Source organism: Trachinotus anak, unplaced genomic scaffold (assembly GCF_046630095.1).
Source record: "Trachinotus anak isolate AG129_WGS33_773 ecotype Australia unplaced genomic scaffold, CSIRO_AGI_Tana_v1 ptg000004l, whole genome shotgun sequence".
In the NCBI taxonomy this organism is placed as follows: domain Eukaryota; kingdom Metazoa; phylum Chordata; class Actinopteri; order Carangiformes; family Carangidae; genus Trachinotus; species Trachinotus anak.
The window spans coordinates 11128339-11153596 of record NW_027273855.1 but is presented as its reverse complement, the minus strand read 5'-3'; the positions used below and the strand labels follow the sequence as shown (position 1 = coordinate 11153596).

Sequence of the window (25258 nt, the reverse complement as noted above, 5' to 3'; positions counted from 1 at the left end):
CATTGGATGAGGGTGCATTGAAATGTGTGTCAGATAAGCATGTACAGACTACATGCACCGTGTGGCGATGATGTGCAATTCTAATTAATATGCTAATGTAAATAGGATTTGTTAAATCCACGTGTCAGGCTTATGCAGTGGACCAATAGGGAGTTTCCTGTATGCTCATAGTCGTCTCTGACACAAGTCTGCACACACTGTATCCAATCAGGTGGTGATGTCACAGCTTTACACAAGATAAAAGATTAAATTCCCAATATAATTCATAAACAACATCAGGAATTCAGGAAAGTATAAGCTACAGCTGCTGAACTCTATATTGCATTAGTGCAGTGTGAACTGAAATGATTTAAGGGTAGAGTAAAGTAGACAATATGATAATGTGACTTGGCAAGAAAACTAAAACAGAGAGTATAAATGTGCCACCAGGGACCACACCCCGCTTAACCAGCTTGTCAGCACATTCAGGAGCATAAGATCTCTCCCCACATGTGCACACTGAGCACATCCCCCCTCCCAAGTGCCAAAGGTGAGAACTAACCAACAGAAATATTTTTTTTCTCTTAAAATGTAGGAAATTTAAAAGGTACCTTTCATTTAAAAAATGAAAGGTACCTTTTAAAAAAAAGTGTTTGAGTCTCTCCTGTTCTGCTCTGATACTGACAACCACAAAGGCAAAGAATGTGAGTGAATGACAACTACAACTCCGAATCCGTTTGTGACCTTTTTTGTAGATTTTGCAATGAAAAGGATTCACACTGAGTGGTAGGATAATTTCAGCAGCACTGTTACGAGGGGCAAAGCCTCAGTTTGCTGAATCACCTGACAGAGCGATCTGGTGAATGGGCTGGTGTTTTTAAAGCTCTCTGTATAGTATTAAAAGATAAATCAGAATAAAACAGCCCTCCCCTGATAATCTAGTAGCTCACTGGGACAAAAATTATGTCAATGACTGTTTGCATCATTTGGGCGCATTACAAGCACATTGAACATCAAGTATTTATCATGTAACATCTCATTTCACAACCTCTTCAACACAATCAGCACTCAGATCTCTGAAAATATCATTGCTGAAAAGGCCTTGAAGGGTTGTCCAGTAAGTCTGAAAATACTATTCAGCCTTCAAGTTATAATGCAACATTTACAGCTTAAAAGGAGTATAGTCAGGTGCACTTTCTTGGACAATGAAGTGCTATTTTTGTGGATCTTTTAGCTGAGTCAACATTTAAAGAAGCTGTCCTAATCAGTTACAGTGTACTGTAGTTTCGTATTTCAGCCATACATTTGATGGCAATGCCAGGCTGTCTTTTGGTCGGTCGATTGACCACTTTGACCTGAAATATCTCAACCATTACATGTCTGGCCAAGAAATTTTGTGTAGACATTCATAGTTTCCAGGAGATGAATCCTACCAACTTTGGTCAGCCACTGATTTTTTTCATTACAGTGGCACTGTAAGGCTGACATTTTAGTTTTTGAGTGAAATATCTTGACCACAATGTTTTGCCATGGAATTTGGAAGAGAAATGTATTGTCCCCTCAGGGTGAACTGTAATTTACTTTTCTCACCTATACTTTGTATTTAGTGTTGATTAGCAAATGTTAGCATCTGAGCATGCTAACATGCTAAACATAGCAAACATATTCCTAAACATTAGCATGCTAGCACTGTCACCGCAAACATGTTGCCATGCTCACAGTACCACTGTGTGCCTCACACATCTGCCAGAATGACTGCAGACTCTTACTATAGTGTTTCTGTTGCAAGCACCTCTACACCAAACCTATGGTGAAATGACTGCACTTACTTCCGGTCTTACCGCCACTCAAAGCGCTTTACGCTGGAAGCCACATTCACCCATTCACACTCACCGTGATACAGTGCAGTGCAGACATACAGTCTCATCACAGATATAAATAACATTAAACCAACCCTTGACTCCCATCATCTGTACAGGCCCCATAGTGCCTTGGTTCTGCTCCTTCCACCCAGGCAACTGACAATGTGCCCTTGAATGGACCACCTCCTTACCGGCTGCCACGCCAGCTAACCTCCTCTCTTTACCCCCCTGGCTTTACAACTGTGCTGCCATCTGTCTGTAGCCCCACTGCCTCAGGGGCCCGGCCACAGTCAGGGCACCCAGCTAGCAACTCGCATGGAGAGAGTGAGCAGCAGAAGAGCTAAAGCAATGTAAAATGAAAAGAGTGAGATCAAGAATGGCAGTGGTTAGCTACACAGGGATTTTCTGTAAAGGAACCTTGTCCAGAGAAATTTACCCTATGTTCAGGATTGCATCTCCATTCACAAATATTCATCCCATCAAACAGTTTCAACAATAATATATTTAAAAATTACTATATATAATGAGTAAACAGGATAGTTTTTTCTCTTCAGAAGAGTTTCATTAAAAATGCATTTTGGACAATTCTGAATGTCATTGGGTAGATGACCATAACCACTGATGTAGACACTGAGGTTTGTCCATTTTCTTTTTCATACAATGTACTTTATTCTGATTTTACAATCTACGCTGAATTAAATGATTAATATCTGAGGGAAAAAAACACATTGTATACTGAGTTCTTCATATTAGCTCTAATAAATAGGTTCTGGCCTAAACAAACAAAAACTAGCAGTGTTCCTTTGGTAAATGTTTTAACATGACTCATCCTCACATGGATGTTGTGTTCTGTAATTTGTTTGAGAACGAAGCTCATTTCTGAGAAGACAGGATAGCCGTGTGTAAGGCTACATGAGTGTGCAAAGGTCAAGCCTCCAGATCATCAAAGTGATTACAGCCCAAGTGTGAAACTCCAGCGTGTGGGCTACTGGCATCAAGAGAGTGAAATGATGTCAGTGAGGCCAGCAGCCAATAGGAAGTGCCTGGGGCCCTTGTTTGTTACCATATGTTGGTGTTGAAAATGAGGACTAGTGGGTGGCTTCACGTGTAAGCCTTTGCTGCAGCATCAACAAGGAGGACTACAAATCTGGTTCATTCCAGGGTTTTGATGGAAGGATGTTTCTCTGGTTTCACTTGAGAGTTTAGATTTGAATGAAACCTGGCGGACAGATAGATGTAGTGGCCAGTACAAAGTGACTTTGTCAAGTCTGAAGAAATTAGTCGTTCATTAGACATCATCAGGGTTATGTGAGTTTGCCTTGGAAACAATACATTTTTAACAGACAGCCTCACAAACTACGTGGTTAAGCTTCAAACTGTTTTTGGATCTTAAATTATGCTTGGTGCTGATAGTCAGGATATTTTATCTTCTAATCCATAGTTGACCATTCTTTTTTAAAAATATGCCCCTCATAGGTCTGCAAACTTTAGCTCAGTGTTATATCACTATAATATTTCTTTGAAACAAAAAACAAAACATCTACATTCACCCTAAATGATGCTTCAAAGCTCAATATCTGAGAAGTATCTCAGATGTTGATAGAAATAACCTAAAACATGCAGCTCATTCAAGGACGTAAAGTAAAAGTTTTTATTTTTTATTTATAAGTAGTCTTTGGTCACTGGGTTAAGAAACAAGACATTTAATTTAAAATGTCTTATAAGTGTATTAGGACTGAATAACTTTAAGTTTAAGAACTGTACTGAAGAAGGGTTGGGCTTTTAAAAATGTTTTTATGTGGTTTTTTATTCTGAACAGTAAATGACCACTAATGTTAAAAATAGGAACCACTGCTTATACAGAACTGATCAAAATATGGATGATAATTCCAAGACACACACATACACAAGCCCATACACACACGACGCATTTAGACACAGACACGCCTCTGCATTTCAACCAAAAAAAGATGGACTATCTTTGACCGACTGTGAAACACTCCAAGCAGCCATCAAATCCACCCAGTGAGCCAAAACTGTTCCTGCTAAAAGTGCTTTTCCTGTCACCTACACAATGGGGCGAGACTTCGCAAATGTCATTCCAACCTGCTCTCCCAGCAGCAACCAGAGGAAGAAGTCTTCAGGACTGTGTCCAGGAAGACTTCCAGTTCATATAGTTAAGTTTTGGGCTACGTTCCCGTTATAAGAAATCTCATCTTATTCCATTAAAAAGCTCCCTCCAATGAGGTAATGGAAGTCTTGGTTCACCCTTCATATCTTGGGCTGTTCCTGCTGTCTATCACTTCAATCTAGCAAACTGCAAGATTCATAATGACCTATTCAGCTCCTTTTATATTCAAAAGTGCTGCTTTGAAAAGATTCACCACATGACAGAGATGGTTTCATTATAAAATTAGAGACACTGCTGACTAAAAAGTGACAGGCATCCTTGTGTTTAGAAAGACTTTCCCAGGAACAAAAAGGTCATAGCTTTAATGGTCCAGCAGCCAGTGTGTCTCAACACTTTAAATCCATCTTTGAACATCATGAACTCCTACTTAGTCAGTCATTTTGAATTGCTCAAGAAATTAGCAAATGTTAATGTGAGCAGTCACAGGTTTGTACACAGGTGAGTTAGCCATCAGCCTGCAATTGGGCGTGGGCGTTTTCAGTCAACGAGGCCAGTCATAGACTCCAGTAGTGGAGTCAGGTGGGTGAGCAATGGTGTGTAATTTATTCCTGTTATTTCCACTGATTTAGGTCAAAGCGTGAAAAATTTATATAAAGCACACTGACAGTGTGCATGCTAGAGGGAGGGCGAGGGTATGAGACAAATACTCACTGCACCCACAATGTGTGCCAGTGCATGAGCGCTTATATGTTTTTGTGTCTACACTTGATACAGAAGCTGATAGCTCAGTTCCACTGAGCTCCCGTCCCTCTGCAGGGAGAGAGGCACATCGTGGTCTCCAGGCATTAAAGACAGTGGGATGTGCACAGAGGAACAGTACAAATCACCACTGTTAGCACTGTAATCTCCAAACAAGTTCCCACAGCAAGGATGCCACTCACTTTTGGATTCCCTCAAGTGTGCAGCAATGCAAGCGTGGGACCGTTTGGGCCTATTAAAAACAACTTGATGTAACAGCCTGAGCAGTAGCTGGAACTAGAACAGGGAGTCATTCTGTACAGTAGTGTGTGAAAAGCTGCTACTCTTAAGGAAAACACAAAATTCAGTTAAAAACACCAGGACATTTTTCACCATGTTATTGTCCGAAAAGCTGTATTTATCCCATGTGCTGGACCTAAAATAGATCATGCAGGGCCAGGATGAACAGTGGCCAACAGCTCATTTTGTGATGCCAGACTGTGTAGACACGAGTCACCGCACTAACTGTCCTGTAACCTCATTTGTCATGGATATATGGACATACTAAACAGGCCAGACATTACATGCATGGTCGTATTTGTCATTACACCATATAATAACCATGTCAATAGCCATGTCATGCATATCACTGAAGACATACTAAGTACATGAGGTCAAACAAATGCACTGCCTGTTGGTGCTATAGATAGATGGAGTGTATTAATGATATTACTACAGCCAAAACAACAGCCAAACCAATGACAAGACTATAATATAAGAAAACTGAATTAAAAGACCAAGTAGCTTCAGAACATGACGAGATGGCTTCTGTATATCTTGACTGAAATCATGTAAACAGCTGTTTTGAAAATTGCTTCGGACTGATTGGGGCAAAAAATGAGTCGTGACAGCTGTGTGGGACTGATGATAGGCAGGAAAAGTGTCTACAAAAGATTTTGCCCAGTTACTGAAAGACATTCACTTGTGTGACCACTAAGCTGCCCTTGTACTGTGTCAGAGAGATGCTGTAATGGTGAAAAAGACATTATCTCGTGGTCAGGTGGACCTTATGATGAATCAGTGTTGATGAAGAAGTTGCTAGAAGCTACTCGCTCATCAATAACGATCACAAACTCTGTACTACAGGCTTGGCCACAGTTCTAATAGCAGTTTTAATGGGATTGGATTGGAACTTTTGGCTTACATGGATGTATGGGAAGCTCAAATTAAATTAAATGGAATTTGTGCCCGAATCTGCACAGTGTGCTTTCATCATTATTGTGTCATCAGTGCAAAAAAGAAAAAAATAAAATAAAATAGCTGGGCCTCGTTCCCAGCAGATCAAGAGCCTGGTTGAGTCGAGGCATCAGGGACCCAGGACTTATCAGCACACAGAACACGGCTCTGCTCGGTTCAGCAGCCTGCTGCAATGCAAAGGCTGGTGCTGTCCATGGTGCTGAGATTCACTCTGCTATAATACAACTAAGTCTCAAGTCCAAAGTCACTCCGGATTTGCACTATAGTGCAATATACTGTATTTCCTTTCCCCCATTTCATTTGAGTGTTTGAACTCTTATTGAAAATTATCCAATATAGTACCCTCTTACCTTTTTAGATGGCATTTTTATTGTATTTCTAATTTAGCATTTTGTGATTTTTTAGTATGTGTTCAGCTGTATGTATTTGTATAACAAATACAAAACCTATCTCAAGCTTTAAATGTTGTTGTATTGGGCTTTTACTCTTTTTACCTCACACACAGTCTAGCAGCAGAATGAAAAGCTTCGATTCATTTCCCTTTGATGACTGTTTTCTTTCAGTTATCTGATCTCGCTATGCATTTCATTTACCATCTCCTGAGAGGCACTGGCAGAGATATTCAATAACACTGTAGTGTAAGAGCCTATGAGACAGTCACTCTGTGGAAGGCCTCACACCACTTTCCCTCATCTCTGTGGTGTTTTCAAAGTCTGTTAAGCTTCACCTGCATCAGGTTCCTTTTTCTTTCTGTCTCACTCCATCTTTAATCTGTTCATCCTTCCTGCCTGTCCCCTATGTTTCTCTGTCCCAGACAGGAGCGTTTATCTGTGATGGGGTCCGGGACTCCCCTCTGCCCTCTTCATCTATCTCTGACTGAATCTGGCAGGTTTGTTAGGAGAGAGGGACACTGCAGCCACAAACAGGTGTGAGGAGTGTCCCTGTGTGTGTGTGTGTGTGTGTGTGAGAGAGAGAGAGAGACAGAGAGACAGAGAGACATGGGGAGTTGCTACTATGGATGTCACAAACTCATTGACCGTGGAGAGGCGGGAGCAACAAGATAAATAGCACTTTCTTTACTCATGATATGTATTGTTTTATGTTACACAACCTTACTTAAAGTGGCTGTGATCAATATTTTCATATTAACGATGAATCACATAAGTACTTGAATGTAAAAAGAGATACAATAACAAACCCAAGCAGAAGTTTCCCCTCAGCTGGATGGAGCTTTACAGCATCTTTCCGCTGATTGTATAGATTTCATCGGCTGGAATTGTTCTGTTTTCTCTTTTAATTGAAGAGGCAATTAACAGAAAAGTAATCTATACATTTATTTTAAATAGCTTATTTTTTCATCTTTCAAGTCGAATTTCCTGACTAAATACCTTAAGGATATCATATTTTTCAGCAGATGAGTCTTATGAAAATCAAAAATTTCAGAGCTTCACTGAATGCACCAACAAGTAAGAGTTTCAAGTACCTCCTCACAGCTCAAAGTAACTGAACTTTATATATCTAACCAAATCCTTCCTGTGATAACTGATCCATTTAAAGCTGGTTTCAGGTCTAGGCAACTGCAACGCTCTCATAGATTTTTGGTGTGACTGGCTCTGTGGGAGAAAGAAATCATTCTAAAAAAATGTATGATGATGATGATGTAGAAGATGATGTAGAAGTAGGGATTAACATGCAAAACCTAGCTGAGGCAATCAGCAGAGAGAGGAAAAGAGGACATTCCCTGAGGAAAAAACAAACATATCGAGATAAAAAGAGGAAAATGGTGATTTAACTATCACTTTAAGGTCTGTATAGGCTCCCTGGAAAAAAAAAACTGGCCAGGTACTGGAGCTCATGCAGAGGCTTTCCAAACCAGACCCACATAGCCACCGCTTCTTTGTTAATGGGTTCCTATAGACAATCCATCATCTCACTATAGCCATTTACCAACTAGGACAACTTCTTGGCTTTCTTTCAACGAAAGCCGCTGCCTCCTCGTCTCTTTCTCTCCTTGCACTTTTCCTCTCTCCCCCATCTCCTCCCTGACTCACTTATCCAGTCTTCAGTTTCTTGTCTTCTCCTTTCCTCTAAAATGTGTCTCCACTGTTTTACAGACTCTATACCCAGAGGAGGTTCCTCTCCTAGCTCTTTACCCTTCACACCATTGTGCATGCAACTTCATGAACTCCATTTAACCTCAGCCTTTAGAGGCTAAAGAGCTCCATTTAGTGCTGCCTTAACTCTGGGGTCTCTGACAGGTCTTCGTTCTCTGTTCTCCAAGAGTTGTCTGTTCAGGTGCCTGACTGTCTGCTTCTTGCATATTCTGACTATGATAGAATTTTTTTTTCACTGCAGGAGTCTACACAGACCTGTCAGTTCTGCTGCAGATCAATGCAGACATGGATGTACATGCCAAAAAAACATGCATGCAAACAACAGCCGCAGCAACAAATGGCTCAAACACCGTCAAATTCCTAATCTGCTCCCCCATCCACAGGGAGCGGGCATGATGTAGGGCTTTTGTTGTTGCCGTCCTTTTTGTGCTCCATTTTCATGGGCGGCTGAAAGACAGTGAAGGCGTCCACAGAGAGCAGAGCTCAACAAGACGCCTGGATGCAGCTTATCCCCATTCACTGCTCATCGGCCATGGATCCACAATGTGACGGTACAGTTAGTACAACATCCACATATGTTACAGACAGAGAGGAGAAGGAACAATCTTTTTTATGTTAAGAGTAACTCTTTGTGGCCTCATTTGATTTAGTGTAGAGACAACTATTAGCTGACGACTTGGTGGTGTATAAGTCTCTGTGAGTGCTGAATCATATTACAGTAATTATCATTAGATCCCAAACACCATAATTTGTTTATATGGACATGTGACTTTGTGACAAACTTCAAGATTCATTAAGGGGCAGAGTTGGGTGATGTGATATTATATAGCGTGAGTAGAGCTGGCACTATGAGTGCACTGACAGAAAATAGATCTGGAACAATTATTGATTTACTGTAAGTCATTTATGAAGCATGGAATATATTTGACTGATCTGTAAAAACAAAAAATCTGGAGACTCCGGGGCATTGTATTTTTTATTTTTACATTATAGACTAAAACAAATAACCGATTAATTGAAAAATAATCAATAGATGAATAAAAAGTGAGTTGTAGCGCTATCCATGAGTCAGTGAAGAAGAGATTTGATCTAGTGGAGAAAATGGTAGATACTGATATCTGGTATAACTATTCTGTTAATATCTCTTGTGGACAGTGTTGCAAATCATTGACCAGGTCTGCCTTATGGCAATGTTGAATTTATTAATTTTGTATCAATGTGATGAAGTGCCTTGATTTTCCATTTTTATTCATTGGATTAGCCAAAAACAGACATTTAACAGGTTATTTTAACAGTTTCAATGCTTCTTAGCAAAGAGTCTTCAAGTCTACTGAACTCTATGAGATACACATACAACATATTGGCTCAAATTCTCCCATATGCAATAGGTTGAGATCACATGACCACAAAGGCCACATCATGTTTATACTATTCAGTCCATGCGGTGGGCCCTCAAGCCCATTATGTTTTTCATCCCATTCATTCAGATGTATCTTTATCACCCACTGCTATAAATGACTATTATGATGGACATCATCGTAACATATACTGCAATGGAACATTTTTAGTCATATCGCCCGCCCTTACCAAGTACAGTAAACTACAGTATAAAATGACTGAATGAGACTGACAGATATGTATCACTATCTCAAAGGGTCAGCTTTCAAACATACAGCCATTTTTTCTGAAAGATTTGCTTCCCGCAGTCTCAACTACATCAATTAATGATAAACAACAGTAAAAATTTAATGACGGTAAGAGTAGATATTTTGTTAGTCAACCAAGAAGCTACTCTCAGACTCTAGATGGCTGAGTGTTTCTTCTTGGCCTCTGTGGGGACCTCTGTGCATCATGGAGGAGAGAAATGAATAGCTCTCCAGTCGCTGCTACTAACAGGTGGCCTTGACTGACTCATAGTCCCTTAAGGCTGACCATGACGAATGCGTCGTGACTCTGGCATGGATTACAGCTACGCTACTGAAAATAGGAAGTAAGGACTTAATTAGGCTGATCTTGATGTAGGCGCAGGTGGCAAATCAAGCTACAGTACATCTGCACTGTCTATCATCATACTGTAATCTAGTTTGTGTGCACGGACCTTGATGTGTTCTTTTGTTTTACTCTTCTCCTACATGACAGCTAAAAAAACTATTCATGAAATTTCGCTAATAAATGCCCATCGCACATGTCTTGTTTAGTCCATCCAACCATCCAGAAAAATGAAAAGCAAACTATTTATCAGTTATCAAAATTGTTAACTTTTGCCTAATCAGTTGATCAACTAATTGTTTTCTGGTTCTAATGAGAGTACATTTCAGTACGTTGAAAATCATTCAAACAGATAGATAGATAGATAGATCGATAGATAGATAGATAGATAGATAGATAGATAGATAGATAGATAGATAGATAAATAGATAGATAGATATCACCAGCCCGTGTTTGATGTTGTCTAATGCCAAGACTTTTTCACTCTGCCTCTACAAGTATGCTTTGCACCCTAACCAGCCTGGAATCCAGCAGAGTCCAGAGTTCAGTTTGGTTCAAAGATTAACACCATGATCCATCCGCTGTGTCTACCACACAGCAGCAGTGAAAAGCCACAACAAATACTCCCTCTTCCACATCATTGAGAGTACTTGAATGCCTCGTTACTTCTTGGACAAAAATGATTCTTCTATTTCACTGCCGGTCAGCACCAGGCTGGAGCACCTGGTACGTTTTTTTTTTTTTTTTGTTCAGGTGCTGCTGGACCCTGTACCCCCGGTCTAGGTCTTGATTTCAGACCTCTGAGGCCTCCATGTTTTTGTTTCTTCATCTTTAACATTCCCTTCCTACTGAACAAAGGGACTTACTTTCTTCATTCAGATACTCTGAGTATATACAGACAGAACAGGTCCTTGATGTAACATAAGACTGTCCAGTTTCATTTGTATAAATGTATATAAATCTTTATTAATGTTTCACGCTTTGGCTACCCATTAAAATCTTCAAACTGAGTTTCTGTTTAATCCATTGCTCTTATACACTGTACATTGTTCCTTCTTCATTTTAAACAAATCCTTGTTAAATAGGCAGCACATTAAATAAGACCTGCTGACAAACTTCAAATATTTCTACTCATCAAGGCCTGAGCATGAGGGAGGTATTATGTCATATAAGACATTGTTCTGGTTTGGGGTGAGTCATCGTCGTGGCTCAGTATCAGCTTTCACAGGGTTTGATATGACTCCTTGTTCATTGAACTTATACCTGCAGTCCTCAGAGATTCCTCTGATGTAAAATCTGGGAGGATTATCCAGGTATCAGTAAAACCAGCAGAGGAGGATAAGCCCCAAAAAACACTGATCAGGGGGTGCTGGTAGTCAGACACTGTTCTATAACTGGACAAATTAGGTCCGACTGTTCACGGGTTTAAGCCGCCGTGTGAGCAAAGAGCCACCATTCTGAAGTCGCCTTGAGCAAGACCACTGATTCCTGTGAGCTCTAGGGATACTGTTCTTTCATTTACCCTGATCTCTGACTTCCCAAGAGGGATGACAAGTGGGAGGGAGAGTGAAAAATGATTTCCTCTGTGAATTATTACAGTAGGGGGAGTAGCTGGTCATTTGAACCTACTGTAATGTCGGAGCGATGAATCGATTAACTGAATAGTTGATAAACAAGTCTTTTTACAACAACCTTGACCATTTGTTTCTTCAGTTTGTTATTTGGCAACAGTCATAAAGCCAAACATTAGCCACATCCCACCTCTCACGGAGGAGGTCAGTCAAAACAAGTATCTACTATGGCTCTGGGAAATTGTTATGTGCAATTCTTACTTGACATTTAAAAAACTTAAATAATTTAATCTTAAACAGGTTAATTAATGATGGAAATAATAATGAGTTGCAGGTATATCTGCAGTATTTTTGTGTATTTATATATTTATATTTATATACTTAATTAGTACTGATATTCCCATTCTACACGTCCGAACAGGTGCTCTTTGCAAACACCCTACCTAAAACTTCATCACAAGCGCTTCTCTAGCTGTGTACAGCTCTCTATCGGAGAGAAGAATTACTTTATGGAGTGAAGCCACAGGGACATCCCTGCTTGGACATGCTCCCTGTCCACAAAGCTTCAAGGTGTCCTCTCCACACCATTACCTTGGCCGACAATCTGCAATGACTAAGTGGACATCTGAGTGAAAGTGACATTTTATTAGCAGGAGAATCTAAAGGGTCCTCACCTGAACAAACTGACTAAACAGGTTTTCGTACTGCAGCTCCTGTTTTGACTTATGTTCCTAAACAACTTAAATATATGCTTGTAAATCAGCAGCTTGAGGAGGCTGTTTCCATTCAGTTTCCATAAGACAGACTCTCAGAAGAAAAAGTTATAGCAACAATAAAAGAAAATATTATTTAAGTCAAGCGTGAACACTTTGAAATGTTATTCCTTGCAGTTAATAAAAACTAACATTGGATTGGTGGACAGTTGGATTGAGACCTATACTGACTTGTCCTTCTCCGGGGCTCCTGCTGTTTTATTACTGCACCTTTATTCAAGAGAAAGCATTGCTCTGATTCTCTGTAATGGTCAGCTCTAACTATTGGCTCTATTGAGTCTCCTCCCCAGTGTTGAGTAAGTGGATGAATACAGTGTCAGCTTCTGCAGCTGCAAGGGCCACTGTGTTAGGGGAAAAAGGCAGCCTTTGCCAAAGTAATCCTTTGGCTAAGGCTGGTGTCCCAGACGCTAGTGCAGTGATGATCCACACGAGGGGGTGGGGGTGGGGGGGTTGTGTACTTTGGGTCACCAGACACTGACATTGTCCTTGCAGCAACAACTGTATTTACTGTGTCTTTTATTTGCATTGTATATTCACATCCTAGAGAGTGACACAATTGTGCATATACTCCAGTGTGAAAGGGTGATATTCAGTGTTGCCTGATGGCTTTAGCTCTCATCACTAGCATCACTGATGTGCCAAGCTGCTGTGTTGTTTTTTCAGGTGTGTCAAAGACCCAGTGTGACATTATCACATCCACCCATGTGTGAATTAAACCGTCCATAGGAGGTTTGAATTCAGCAAGGCTCCATCAAAAACGTGCTATGGGCAGTTGATAAGTGCAGACAGGTGAGATCTGAACAAAAAAAAAACAAACGCAGGCTTCATTAGGGAACAGTTGAAAGGTGAATGGCACTTTTTTCTGAATCATTCAGTCAAGCATTCTTCATGTGCGTAAAACTCACCATGTGTGGGAGTGAGCAATGACTCTTTCCAAGCCCACACAATATGACCATAAATAGCCTCACTTACGTAAAAACTGAAGCCATAATTTCACTGAAGAAAGTACAGTATATTGGTAATTCAAGAGTGGGGGGGATTTATAGCAAACATAACGATCAACTATTTGCAGGAGTTCATTGGAGAAGTGCAGAACATGACTGCTCCCTGGTGTTCTCCTCTTATTAATGAAAGATCAATTCATTATTCCATATGCAGAGGGACGGCTAACAGACCACAGAGAGATAAACAAGAGCTCCATGTTAGAGAGCGCACCTGCAGGATCCATGAATTGGCGAATCGATGTCTTGCATGCATGGCTGTCCTGAATTTGGAGGGGGGGGGGGGGTATTTCTACCTATAGCCTACATCACGTGGCCGGTCATTGATCACAACAGTGATCAACTCAGTGTAAGGGGAAGAGGGAGTGGGGGGTGGGGATATCAGAGCTGTCAATACGCAGAGACAGAGCTATAGGCATATATAGATGTGCATGTGCCTTTTTTAAAGTGCAACACGCCAAAACCGAAAGCGAGACCCATGTGTCTCCTGAATAACGCGGCTACAATGGCCCAGATAAGACAACAAATAGCGTTTTAAACTGGCATCATGAACCACGCATGCAAGCAGACTGTGTGATGCTGAACAGGGAGGCTGGCATCGTGCAGAAGGCATTAGATACTGTAAATGTTAATATCACATTAAACGGCCTGCACGCTGATTCCTAAATACTACTTGCAGCCATAACAACCCAATGGGGCTACAGGCGTCTTCATGACGCGTAAATCTGGAGGGGCATGCAGCTCTTCATAGACGCTGATATGGCACATTAATTTTCAATTTGCAGCTCCAGGATTCAGTGTTACAGTCTGTATTTTACGTCCAAGGTTGGAAGCATATGCGCTAATTATCCCTTGGTGCTCTCATATCCCACTGGGCAAGCAAGGATGCCTTATGGAAACCGCTGTATCGCCAAATAAGCGGCAATATAAAAACACTTGTCTTTATAGCAAATGAATATCCAGACAATGACGCGGGTGTCTTACCTGTGCCGTGAGCCAAATCGATGCCCGGTTCGGTGAGTATGTTCGGGTCACTTTGAGATCTGCCTCGTTGCAGACAGCCGTCTAGTCCATCCGATGTAGCCATGGGGAGACAGCACAGGAATCCCAAATAAAATATTGAAAACCCAACCAGAGGCAGGCAAGGTCAGGAGGAAAGCAGCGAGCGAGTGCAGATTTAATTTGCTCTGACAACAGCCGCTTTGAGCATCTACCAGGGAGCCATGGCTGAGCAGAAATTCCGTGTGTGTGAGTGTGTGTGTGTGTGTGTGTGTGTGTGTGTGTCTGGACTGTGTGCGCGATGATGTGTGGATGTGGGAGGGGTGATATGCCCCCTATGATGCCCGTCTCTGTCCAGCAACACGGCACAATATTCAACACACCAACTAACATGCTTTAGACACTGATGCATTTATGGTGCTTTTAATATTCATGAATTTAAAGGTTTCTGGTTGGTGCAACGCATTTCACAAAATCTCTACATTCTTCCCAAATCGTTTCTTTATGGTCTGCAGAGCAGGTTTTAAGGGTTTAAGCAGCCAAGGCAACGTCATAAAATGCAAGATATATATATCTATATATATATATATATATATATATATATATATATATATATATATACAGTTATATGAAAACCCCAAAGCATCATTGAGACCTATAGGCTACCACCTCCACATTAAAACTATTTCAAACATTTAGATCAGTTTATATTTATATTAATATTAACAACAAATGCACAAAATAAAATAGCTTCCATATGAGCATTTACTCGTAAAATATGAAAATGAGAATATTTTGCTGAAAACAAAGCAGGTTCATGTCAGTGCCACAGGGCTCCATATGGAAGCAGCCCATTGGCTGGTTCAACCTGTGACGCGCAAACGCGGAAATGCTCCACCACCGACAGAGAAAAATGGCAGCTCACAGGTGCAGCTATTTTGCTGTGCTGTTTATTCTTTGTGGTTTGTCGGTGTTTATCGTCACAGAGAGTCAAGACACGACATTAACGGGTGATCACCATGCCGCTGTGGTCGACAATCCACAAACTGACACCGAAACAGCGGAGCAAACAGCCGAGCAGCCCGCCGTGGAGGAGAGGCGATGGGAAGCGACCGTGGTTGAAGAGGTGACTCCAGATGAAGCTGCAGCCGACAAACAGGACACCTCTGCCCCTGAAACCGTGGCCCCCTCATCGGTGCCGCGGACTAAAGACGATTTTCAGGAAGAACTGGTCATCAGACCGCTGCACTCAGGAGATATTTACGCCAGCTTCCAGTTCCGCACCCTGTGGGAAACTGATTTCATGAGAGAAAGCAAAGGTAGGCTAAGTGCTAGCGGTGAGATAAACACATTTTGCTAAATTTGAATCAGTCATTTATATCGGGTTTATATGCTGTAATAGCTTTATGAATGGTCAATACACAGTTTACTAACGCTTTATAGATAATTTATAATCCGGCAATGAGAGCAACATCTGGGTTGCTAGATTGTGGAAATTCCTCCCTCAGCCTGACACTCAATCTGTCTTTGTAACTATTTAATGAAAGACACTTCTCCAGTGCACTGTTTAACCACTGATCATCTGTAAAAGGGCTGCAGGACATTTGCACCAAAATTCATTTATAAACTGCCTATTTACAACTTGAGACTTAATATTTAATTTTCTAATAATTTATTAATAGTTTACCAGGGTATCTAATTGCATTATTACTGAATAGAAACACACAGCAATGTCATTACCAAAACATTTAAACACACCACACCAATGCAAGATAGTCTTTATACAAACAACAAGATGGAAACTTAACATAAAAATGCCATAAATACAGCTAACATTAAACATTAAAAGCTGTTGAAAGTTTTTAATCTTACTTGTTATTTTCAGTGGGGAATATAGTTCTATTCCTGCATAAATTAGTCACACATTTGTTCTTTCTATTAATATTTTAGTAAAGTAAAAGTTTATTACTACTACTGTAGCATGACTCCAGTCTAACACAGGTATACTGTGGAAGAATATAAAATAGAACTGATCTACAGCCACTAAATTCCAAAAACACCTAGTTTTTTCTGTTGTTAATTCATATACCCATCATACTACAATGATTTTGTTAACCCTAAACTATGTAATCTTGTATTTCTCAGTCTCCCACTACCGATTGTTCCCCAAGTCCCTGGGCCAGGTCATCTCTAAGTTCTCAGTGCGAGAGCTGCACATCTCCTTCACGCAGGGCTACTGGAGGACCATGCAGTGGGGGCAGCCCTTTCTGCCGTCCCCTCCTGGGGCTGAACTCTGGGTATGGTTCCAGGACTCTGTGACAGAGTGAGTATGACCCTCTGGTTGTTGCAGAGCATCAGAGCAGGGGAAATGTTGGGAAAAAGTTAATACTGAAACAAATGCTAATTGTATCACTGACCGGAAATATTAGTTTACTATTCTATTTGCATAAAGTGTTTTTCAGTAGTTGGTGGAAAGATTATAAATATATTAAAATATCAAATAAACCAAATTAACATTCCAAAAATAATCTGAAGGAACCCAAAGCATGTAGGGAAGATGCAGATTTATGTTTGTGATGAATATTTAACAAGAATGAAACTAAGATGACAGCTTGAATTTTCATTTACAGAATGGCTGTTTGAAAATATTCAACAGCTTCTCTGTTTTGATTACAAGATGACAAAGCTTTCAAAGTTTTATTTCTATTTAAGGTTTAAATCTTACAATATTCATACAAAAATCTGACGAATTCCAGAGAAAAAACTCAATACAATTTCTTAATATTTTGCTACAACTGTGTAGGATATGCTTTGGCTGTCTGTTCAAACGTCTTCGTACCATTTTTCTGCCCTTTTTAGTGTGGATGGCACATGGAAAGAGCTGACAAATGTTTTGTCGGGGATTTTCTGCGCTTCACTCAACTTCATCGACTCCACCAACACTGTTCAGCCCAGTGCCTCCTTCAAACCGCTGGGTATAGGCAATGGTACAGCAAGGCTTCTTCAGTCTCCCTATGCATTTTCTAATTCTCTAGAGATGTACCTGTGTACAAGCTAATGGTGTGATCAGCCACCTCAAACTCTTGCAGCATGCAGTTGTCACAGTAGTTACTGTCCAGGTTGCATTGCATAGCATACGGACTGATTTTTGTTTTTTCTGTTGAATTTTAAGTGACAGACCACCGCTTCCTTCGCTATGCCACCCTCCCGAGAGAGATTGTTTGCACAGAGAATCTGACTCCTTGGAAGAAACTCCTGCCATGTGGATCCAAGGTGAGTGTGTGTGTTTGTGTGTGTGTGTGTGTGTCTTAAAAAACAGCACAACTCAAATGTCATGTGTGCCCCTTTGTATGATGCACATACTGACATCCACGATCTCATGTCTCAAACACCTTGTATAAGGTAGAAGCTCAAACATCGGTCACTGCAGCTAACTGACTTTCTTCTTTTCTTTCCCTCTGTGGCCACGTTGCATTTGAAGGCTGGTCTCGCTGTTCTGTTGAAGTCAGAGAAACTCTTCCACAGCAGTTTTCATTCCCAGGCAGTGCACATTAGACCAGTGTGTGAGGATGGACAGTGCAAAACTACATCCTGGGAGCTGCGACAGACGCTGAATGTGGTGTTTGACCTGCACACCTCTGGACAGGGCAAAAGAGGTGACCAAAAAGCAGATTCTTCCTCCATTCATCCCAAATTTAAGTTTTGAGTTTTGGTGGTAAGATGTGTTTGGTACAGTTGAAGGAGAAAAAAAAAAGCTCAATGACATCTTTCTGGCTTTAGTTGATTCAAAGCTGCTTGTTTCTTCAGAGTGGTCCCTGTTCAAGATGTTCTCTCGGACTCTGACAGAAGCTTGTCCCCTGGCCTCCTCCAGTAAAATCTATATCGACGTCACAGACAACCCTGAGGTTTGATTTCCTCATATATGCTGTCATCCACTCTAAATGATTAGTACATTCGAACGTCACGGAAGGTAAAAGAGGATTTGTTTTACCAAAATGTCAAAGCAGCATCAAGATGATTTAAAACAGATGTAGCAGATTATAATTTGAATCTTTTCTACAAATGACACATCTTTTAATGGTATGAATGGGGATCTGCACCTGTTTTGATGGAGATTAACATGATGTCATTTTGCAGGGGGAGCAGTTTGAGCTGAGCCCGGCCACTCCCCTGCTGAGCCAGGCAGTGGTGCTGGGGGACAGACGGACCTTCTCCGTCTACGATCTGACCCAACAAATCACCTTTGGCACCATGCGCTCCCTCAACCTGCTGATCCGCTGGAAATCCAGTGAGGGTGAGAAAGAAAGGCAGAACATGACACAGCTTTGTGTAACGTGCTGGAGATGGTCTTAATTATGTCTGATGAAACAAGAAAGACTATAAATGACTTAACAAAAATGTCTCAACTGCATCTGGTTCTTACATCTCTTCTGGTTTTACCTTGTAACTACTTTTCTTTTATTCTTAATGTTTGTGACTGTGTTTGGCTTGTAAGCCTAAAATTAAGTTCCTCTTGACATTATTCTATGACTTTGCAGTTTTTTTTTTTACCAGTGAATATGCAGTCTGTTCCAGCTTATTCTCTGTTTTGGGACAGCAAGACCTCGACAAGCAGTATCTGAGCTTTATTTCCGATACATTTCTTTTTTCAAGCCAAAAAATTTGATGGGGAACCACTATTTGTGTCTGAAATTGTTGTGTTTTAAGCCAAAGCAACTTTGTCCCTATTTGTTCCTAGAGATCAATCAGAGACATAGATTATATAATGTACTTGCTACTTTGTCAAACATCAGGATCAAACTTATTAACAGATGTTTTTTTCTCTTTAAGAAGAGAAACAAGACTCATAACAGTTTCCTGTTATGCATCATATTCCCCAGCACCACTACTAACCTACACTACTGTTACCATTAGCAGCCTTTTAGTGTCATATTTCTTTTTTCTGCTGCGATGTTTACCACGTGGTCGACCATTAAAGCACCCTGTCACATACTCCACCCATGCAGGTGACATGCTGCGCCCCCTGCTCCATGCTGAGCGCTACGTGGCCGGTTACGGGCTCCAGACAGGAGAGATTCACACTCTGATGTACAACAACCACCCGTACAGGTCTTTCCCTGTGCTGCTGCTGGATTCAGTACCTTGGTATCTTCGTCTCTACATCCACACCCTCACAGTCACCAGCAAGGGAAAGGACAACAAGCCCAGTGAGTCACTTCACAAAGTTTTTATAGAAATCAAAGAAGTTGAATGAAATGACACAGTGTAACATTTCTGTGTAAGTGTAGTGAAGAGGTAAGTTGATTATATTGCTTACACTAGTTAACCAGCAGATGTTTATACGATGCAAAGTTACCTGCGCTGAACACACACAGCAGAAATGTGTGAGCAGAAGAAGCTTAACTTTCCCTCAATTTATCATCAGGAGAAATGTCCTTTCAAACACCTCCCACACACATCAAGTTTATTTGCTTTGTGTGACTCTCTCTCTTTACAGTTATTTTAACTGGTGGCTGATGCAGCTTTAAAGACAGGAAGAAGAAGCTGGTTTACATTCCTGTAGAAAGTAGAGCTGCCCTTCTGTGTACCTGTTCAAAAAACTGTTGGAATTTTTAGGAATGAATAAAAATCGACTGCTAATGTACTTCTACTTACACAGCTAATATTTTGCTCACATATTGATTACTTATTGATTGATAATAGATTAGTAAAAGTATTGTAGCACATATATGAGTGCAGATTCCCCACAGGAATCATTGTTTCATGTAATTCCATGTAAGTGCTTCTTTTCACCACAAGGAGGAGAACACGAGTTACATGTTTTGATATGAGAGCTCAAGGGTTTGTGCTGGTAATTCATTTTTTATTGGGAAGACATTTTTTGGTATACCTTTCTCTCTCGGTGATTGGTCTTTGTTCAAAAATGATCAGAGTTAGTATTAGTTTTGATTTATTGTCACATTATATGCATATGTATGTAGAACCTCTCATCAGTTGTATCAGTTCAGTGGTCACTCATGTTTATCTTGCTCTGCCAGGCTACATCCACTATCAGCCGTCGAAGGACCGCGTGAGGCCCCACCTCCTGGAGATGCTGGTCCAGCTTCCTCCCAATTCTGTCACCGAGGTCACTGTGCAGTTTGAGAGGGCTCTGCTCAAATGGACTGAATACACCCCTGATCCCAACCACGGCTTCTATGTCGGGTATGCAGAAGATGCACATGTTGCCACTCATGTCACTGTCAAACTTGTGAAGTTGTAGTCGTGTCATTAATTTAAGGGGTGTTCGAGCAGATGGTTTTGTTTGGGGGGGTTTTGCATTCATTGTTAGGATTTTTCTTTTTTTCTCACTTTCAGAATGACTAAAATCTGATTTTCTCAACATTTAGGTCTTCAGTTATCAGCTCTCTTGTACCGAGTATTGTCGCCATGGATACAAATGGCACTCGGGAACGTCCACTTTTCAGCAGCTTGTAAGTATAAAGTTGTCTCTTATCTGAGGAAAACTGATCTATGTGATGTTTGAGTTCCTGTCGAGAAGCTTGTTTGTCTAGAAAATCAAATGATCAAATTTCCCATCTCCCACCAGTTTCCCCTGTAAAGAGGAGTCCAGCTACTTTGTGCGCATCTACACAGAACCTCTGCTGGTCAACCTTCCAACTCCAGACTTCAGTATGCCTTATAATGTCATCTGTCTGACCTGCACTGTGGTGGCTGTGGGCTATGGCTCCCTCTACAACCTACTGACCCGGAGCTTCCAGATAGAAGAGCCCAGCCCAGGACTGGCCAAGCGGATAGCCAATATCATCCGCAAAATGAGGGGCGTGCCGCCACTCTGAGGCTGGACACCAGTGCCAACTGGCTCTGCTTTTAGAAAGGAAATTTTCCTTTTGGCGAAACCACTGGTAAACATGTGATATTCAGGGAGTCGAACACTGGTATGAACAGTCAACTTGAAGGTTTTGTTTTCAAATGGAATAGGATGAATAGCTCTTGTACTTTAACATATTCAGGATCACTGCTGGCTGAGGACAAAAGAATGTGGACATTGTCTACTTGGAGCTTTGTTATTGTTTGACAAGAAGAAGGAACCAAAGTTGTGGAGTATGCAGCAGTGGTAACTGCACCAGAGTGTTTCTTTTGTTTGATTGTTTTTATTTTGTGGATCTTTGAAACCATAACTCCACTCCATCATAACATAGCCACACTGTCACTGAGGGATTTTGTTACTGTGAGGAAACTGCGGTAAAATTCTGTTTCTATAAATGCACTATGAAGCCGCTGAGTTTAGATAGAAGAAGATGTTCCTGACCTGTTGATTCCCATCTCCCTGCAAGGAAAGATATAATAAAATGACCCCTAAAGTCATGTTGACTGAGTCAGAATGTCACATGTGATCAAATCTCAGGTATGACAGAACATCAAATGACTCTGAAATACTGGGTTTCCTACAACCACGCGTACTAAACACAGCATCAAGATGGAACTAGAAATCATGCTGAAGTATTTCCTGTCCGTTTAAAATTCCTGATGTGCTTGTATTATCTGATGCGTGTTCTGCAGAACATTTTTTGTTTAAGTTGGACATGTCCCTGAGCAACCACAGTACTCGTCTGGAACTACTTATTCTATAAAAAAAACAACAGCCCTCTAACCAAACATCTATTTTGCACTCATTATTGGATGCATGCTTGAATGTTAAAGGTGATTGTCTGCAGATCCTGAAATTTTTTAATGCAGTTTCAATGTGTCTTATGGCAAATATAAGTTATACTTGTCTGCCTAAAAGTCCATTCTGTTTCACTGGCGGTGAAGAAGTGTGCAGAATGTTTGAAGCGGTACTGTGTGTGTATGTGGCAAAACCTAAATGTTCTTAACTGCCTTTTCAATAAACTGACAAACATTTTTTTAAATATTTTATTCAAATTTCTAGCTGTGTAAGAAGCTACACCGTTCAAAACTGCACCGGAGCTGGAGTTCTGTTACTTCCCACCGAGTGCCCACATTTTTGTGTAAACAAACTCGGCCCCACTTCTGGCAGACCTAGAGAGAGCAAACACAGTGGTCTCTGTATTTGGCCGGTCAGCGTTTCTCACCCCTGCACGTTTGGCAACAGTGTGGAACAAAAACAAAAGGAAAAGCAGCATTCCACATAAGTGATGTTCATATCTGGTCAGCTGCAAACTATGTTTTCTCTCCAAGCAAGTGGGTATAATACACGGCCAGGGAACACAGCTCTGCTGGCTCAGCCTTCACAGTCTGTCTCTCAAGGACGCATACTCTCAGTGATAAGTGGCTTGCCACAGTTCTCAGTGACATAGCCTTCACTTTATTCAGAACATATGTTTGTGATTTCCTAGACACTCTTGTAAATTAAAAAGTGAAATGTTGATGTTTGTACAAAAAAACTATTTGAGCTACATTTTGAGATATGTGAGGTCAGGGTGCAACAGTGTTGAAATGTTTGGGCAGCAGAACTTCTTGGCCACCTCTTTGTATAGTCTTGTTTTCTGCCAGTAAGCACTTTAGATTCTTGGCATATTTCATCATTTCTTTTGCAGCCAAACTCTCGTCTAAAAAGCCCATAAAAGAGACCAATGAAACTTGAGACCTGTAACCAACAAGGTGATATATGTATAACACATTTCTAGGTTCTGGACACATGTTTATTTATTGTGATACAAAAAAATAGAAAAATGCTCCATACTGTCAAACTGCATGAGAAACAGATATAAAAGTACTGTATAGTAAATTTCTCATCCATTTAGACCATTAGGAATATGCAGTACTGCTACTCGTACAGAAGTACAACTTGACCAAAATGTTACTGACAGCAAAGTACAATTACTTCAATTCAATTCAATTCAATTTTATTTGTATAGCGCCAAATCATAATATACATTATCTCAAGGCACTTTACAGGGTAAGGTCAAGACCTTACTTAAGTTGTAAACTAAAAAAGTTAAAATACAAACATACCACAGGTCTTCTGGAAACTATGAGTGGCACTAAGCTGATGAGTCCCCTTCCATTTTTAAGATGTTCTCCAAAGTGACCACGTTTTCTTTATAAGAAGGTTTTGTCAGATTGGCTTACAAAGGGAAAAAGATTGTTAGAGGACAATTCCTCTGACTGTGTCACAACAACAGAACAAGAGATTATTTTATAGTTCTATACAAGTGTAGAGTAGATTACTGAACCATGAAAGTATTCACAAAATCTTGCTGATTTCTCTATGTACTTAAAGTACAGGTACAGAAAATAACTATATAACTATGTGAACTAACTTTCTCGACCCAAAGAATCAAACTTTGTGCAAACCGGTGCTCAAATATAGTACCGAAGTGTGCTACTATGCGAAGGTACAAACATAATACATTTTCTGTGTTGTTCCATGAAAGAAAAACTAAAGGAATGCACACACATGCAGCTGAGTCAATGTGAGTCCCATCAGCAGGGCTCACTGCAGGCATGGCCGCAGGTCGTCCTGCAGCACTTCTGCTCTCCTGGACACTGACCATCATGATAGCAGTACTCAGCGCACATGGGGGTTCCCTGGGGCAGAGCGCAGCGACCTGGCTTCACTGGCACACCAAAAAACATAAACACACTCAGTTACAGTATTCAAGTATTCACGTGGCAGATTTCAACACATTAATGTGATCACACAAACACTACAGGGGGAGCATTATCTGGGATTTTGCCACTTCATATCTTACCTGTGTATGGTGCAATGCATTCATGTCCGCATCCATTGTGGCAGCATTTCTCATTGCTTGGGCAGTCACTGTCATTGGAGCAAAATTCAGCACACAACCCTGAGCCCCAGCGCCTGCGAGGACACACTCCTGGCTTTGCTGTAGGGGAGGAGAAATCAATATATACAAAGAGGGCTAAAATAGAAAGTCTGGACATTGTGGCTTTTGATTGGAAGGGCCTTTCTGTTGCCCTATGGAAAGTCCATGCTTGATTTCCACATCAGTTCAGTCACTGAGAAGATTTAACCAAAGATTTGACAGCTGCCCATTTGAGAGAAAAGTTAAACATTGTGGCTCGTACTGAAAGCCGGAGGGACACAGACAGCTCCACAGTCAAAGACACAGCATTTGTGGTCTGCAGGACAGTCTTCATCACACACACACCCCTTATGTGATGGGACAACATTAAGGCGACGTGGGCAGTGGCCTGGTTTTGGAAGAATCACTGAGAGAAAGAGGCAGCGAAGCAGAAAAGGGAAAAGATCAGCAGTGGAAACTGGGATTACATTAATGAAGGAGGGAAACAGTAAATTGGCAGATCCTACATTAAACACAGATTACCATCTGAGTCAAATCAAACTTACCTGTCAAATTGCGATCAGCTGCTGCAGCAAAAACTGTGTTAAAGTGCACACATATACTGAGTGCTAAAAGCAATGCACAAACTGCAGACCAGTGTTTCTCCATGTTAACTTCTTGCACACAAGAATGTACTCTTGTTTGGACAAATATCCCTGTGAGCAACCTGCAGGCTGAGCAGCCCAGTCAGAAGATGCTGGGTCCTTGTGCCTGCAGAGTTACATCCCCGTCTCTGCACTTCAGAGATCTTTGATGAGACATGAAAGCAGCCACACTTTTCCCAGTAGATGCTGCTAAAGGAATTTGGACTCCATGGGTGTATTTTTTTTAATTATTAAATGGTGTTTATCATTATAGATGTATATTTGGAATTTCACTTTGTAGCCCAAATAGCAACATGATTTTTTTTTTTTTTTTTTTTTTTTACATTGAATTAAACTAAAAGTTTGAAAATGTGTTAATAAAATAGTTTTGCTACAGACAACCCAGAGCAGAGAACGAAGTCAC

The 25258-nt window shown here is 40.8% G+C and overlaps 3 protein-coding genes across 5 annotated transcripts in view; 1 reads left to right on the top strand and 2 right to left on the bottom strand.

The window, feature by feature from the left end:
- Positions 1 to 14670, bottom strand: part of phactr3a (phosphatase and actin regulator 3a) — a 31275-nt gene extending 16605 nt beyond the window's left edge. For both annotated transcript variants that reach the window (XM_071475862.1, XM_071475863.1), the window contains exon 1: positions 14400 to 14670. In XM_071475862.1, the coding sequence (XP_071331963.1) occupies positions 14400 to 14502 (103 nt within the window). In that variant the 5' untranslated portion in view covers positions 14503 to 14670. The remainder of the gene's footprint in view (positions 1 to 14399) is intronic.
- Positions 14671 to 15284: 614 nt separating this feature from the next.
- Positions 15285 to 22320, top strand: pigt (phosphatidylinositol glycan anchor biosynthesis, class T). Its single transcript, XM_071475841.1, has 11 exons — positions 15285 to 15733; positions 16560 to 16737; positions 17274 to 17401; positions 17587 to 17687; positions 17896 to 18070; positions 18222 to 18319; positions 18552 to 18708; positions 19421 to 19621; positions 20453 to 20618; positions 20804 to 20887; positions 21004 to 22320. Exons 1-11 carry the CDS (start codon positions 15304 to 15306, stop codon positions 21251 to 21253), a joined length of 1968 nt encoding a protein of 655 aa, XP_071331942.1. The 5' UTR covers positions 15285 to 15303; the 3' UTR covers positions 21254 to 22320.
- A 738-nt stretch (positions 22321 to 23058) lies between these two features.
- On the bottom strand, positions 23059 to 24916 carry wfdc2 (WAP four-disulfide core domain 2). Of its 2 annotated transcripts, XM_071475842.1 has the most exons (4): positions 24757 to 24916; positions 24474 to 24617; positions 24134 to 24271; positions 23059 to 23998 (listed from the first exon to the last, which is right to left on the bottom strand). In XM_071475842.1, the coding sequence occupies exons 1-4, from the start codon at positions 24857 to 24859 to the stop codon at positions 23865 to 23867; spliced, it is 519 nt and encodes a 172-aa protein (XP_071331943.1). In that variant the 5' UTR covers positions 24860 to 24916; the 3' UTR covers positions 23059 to 23864. The 2 variants fall into 2 exon arrangements, with proteins under 2 accessions (XP_071331943.1, XP_071331944.1); XM_071475843.1 differs by lacking the exon at positions 24474 to 24617.
- Between the last annotated feature and the right edge of the window lie 342 nt (positions 24917 to 25258).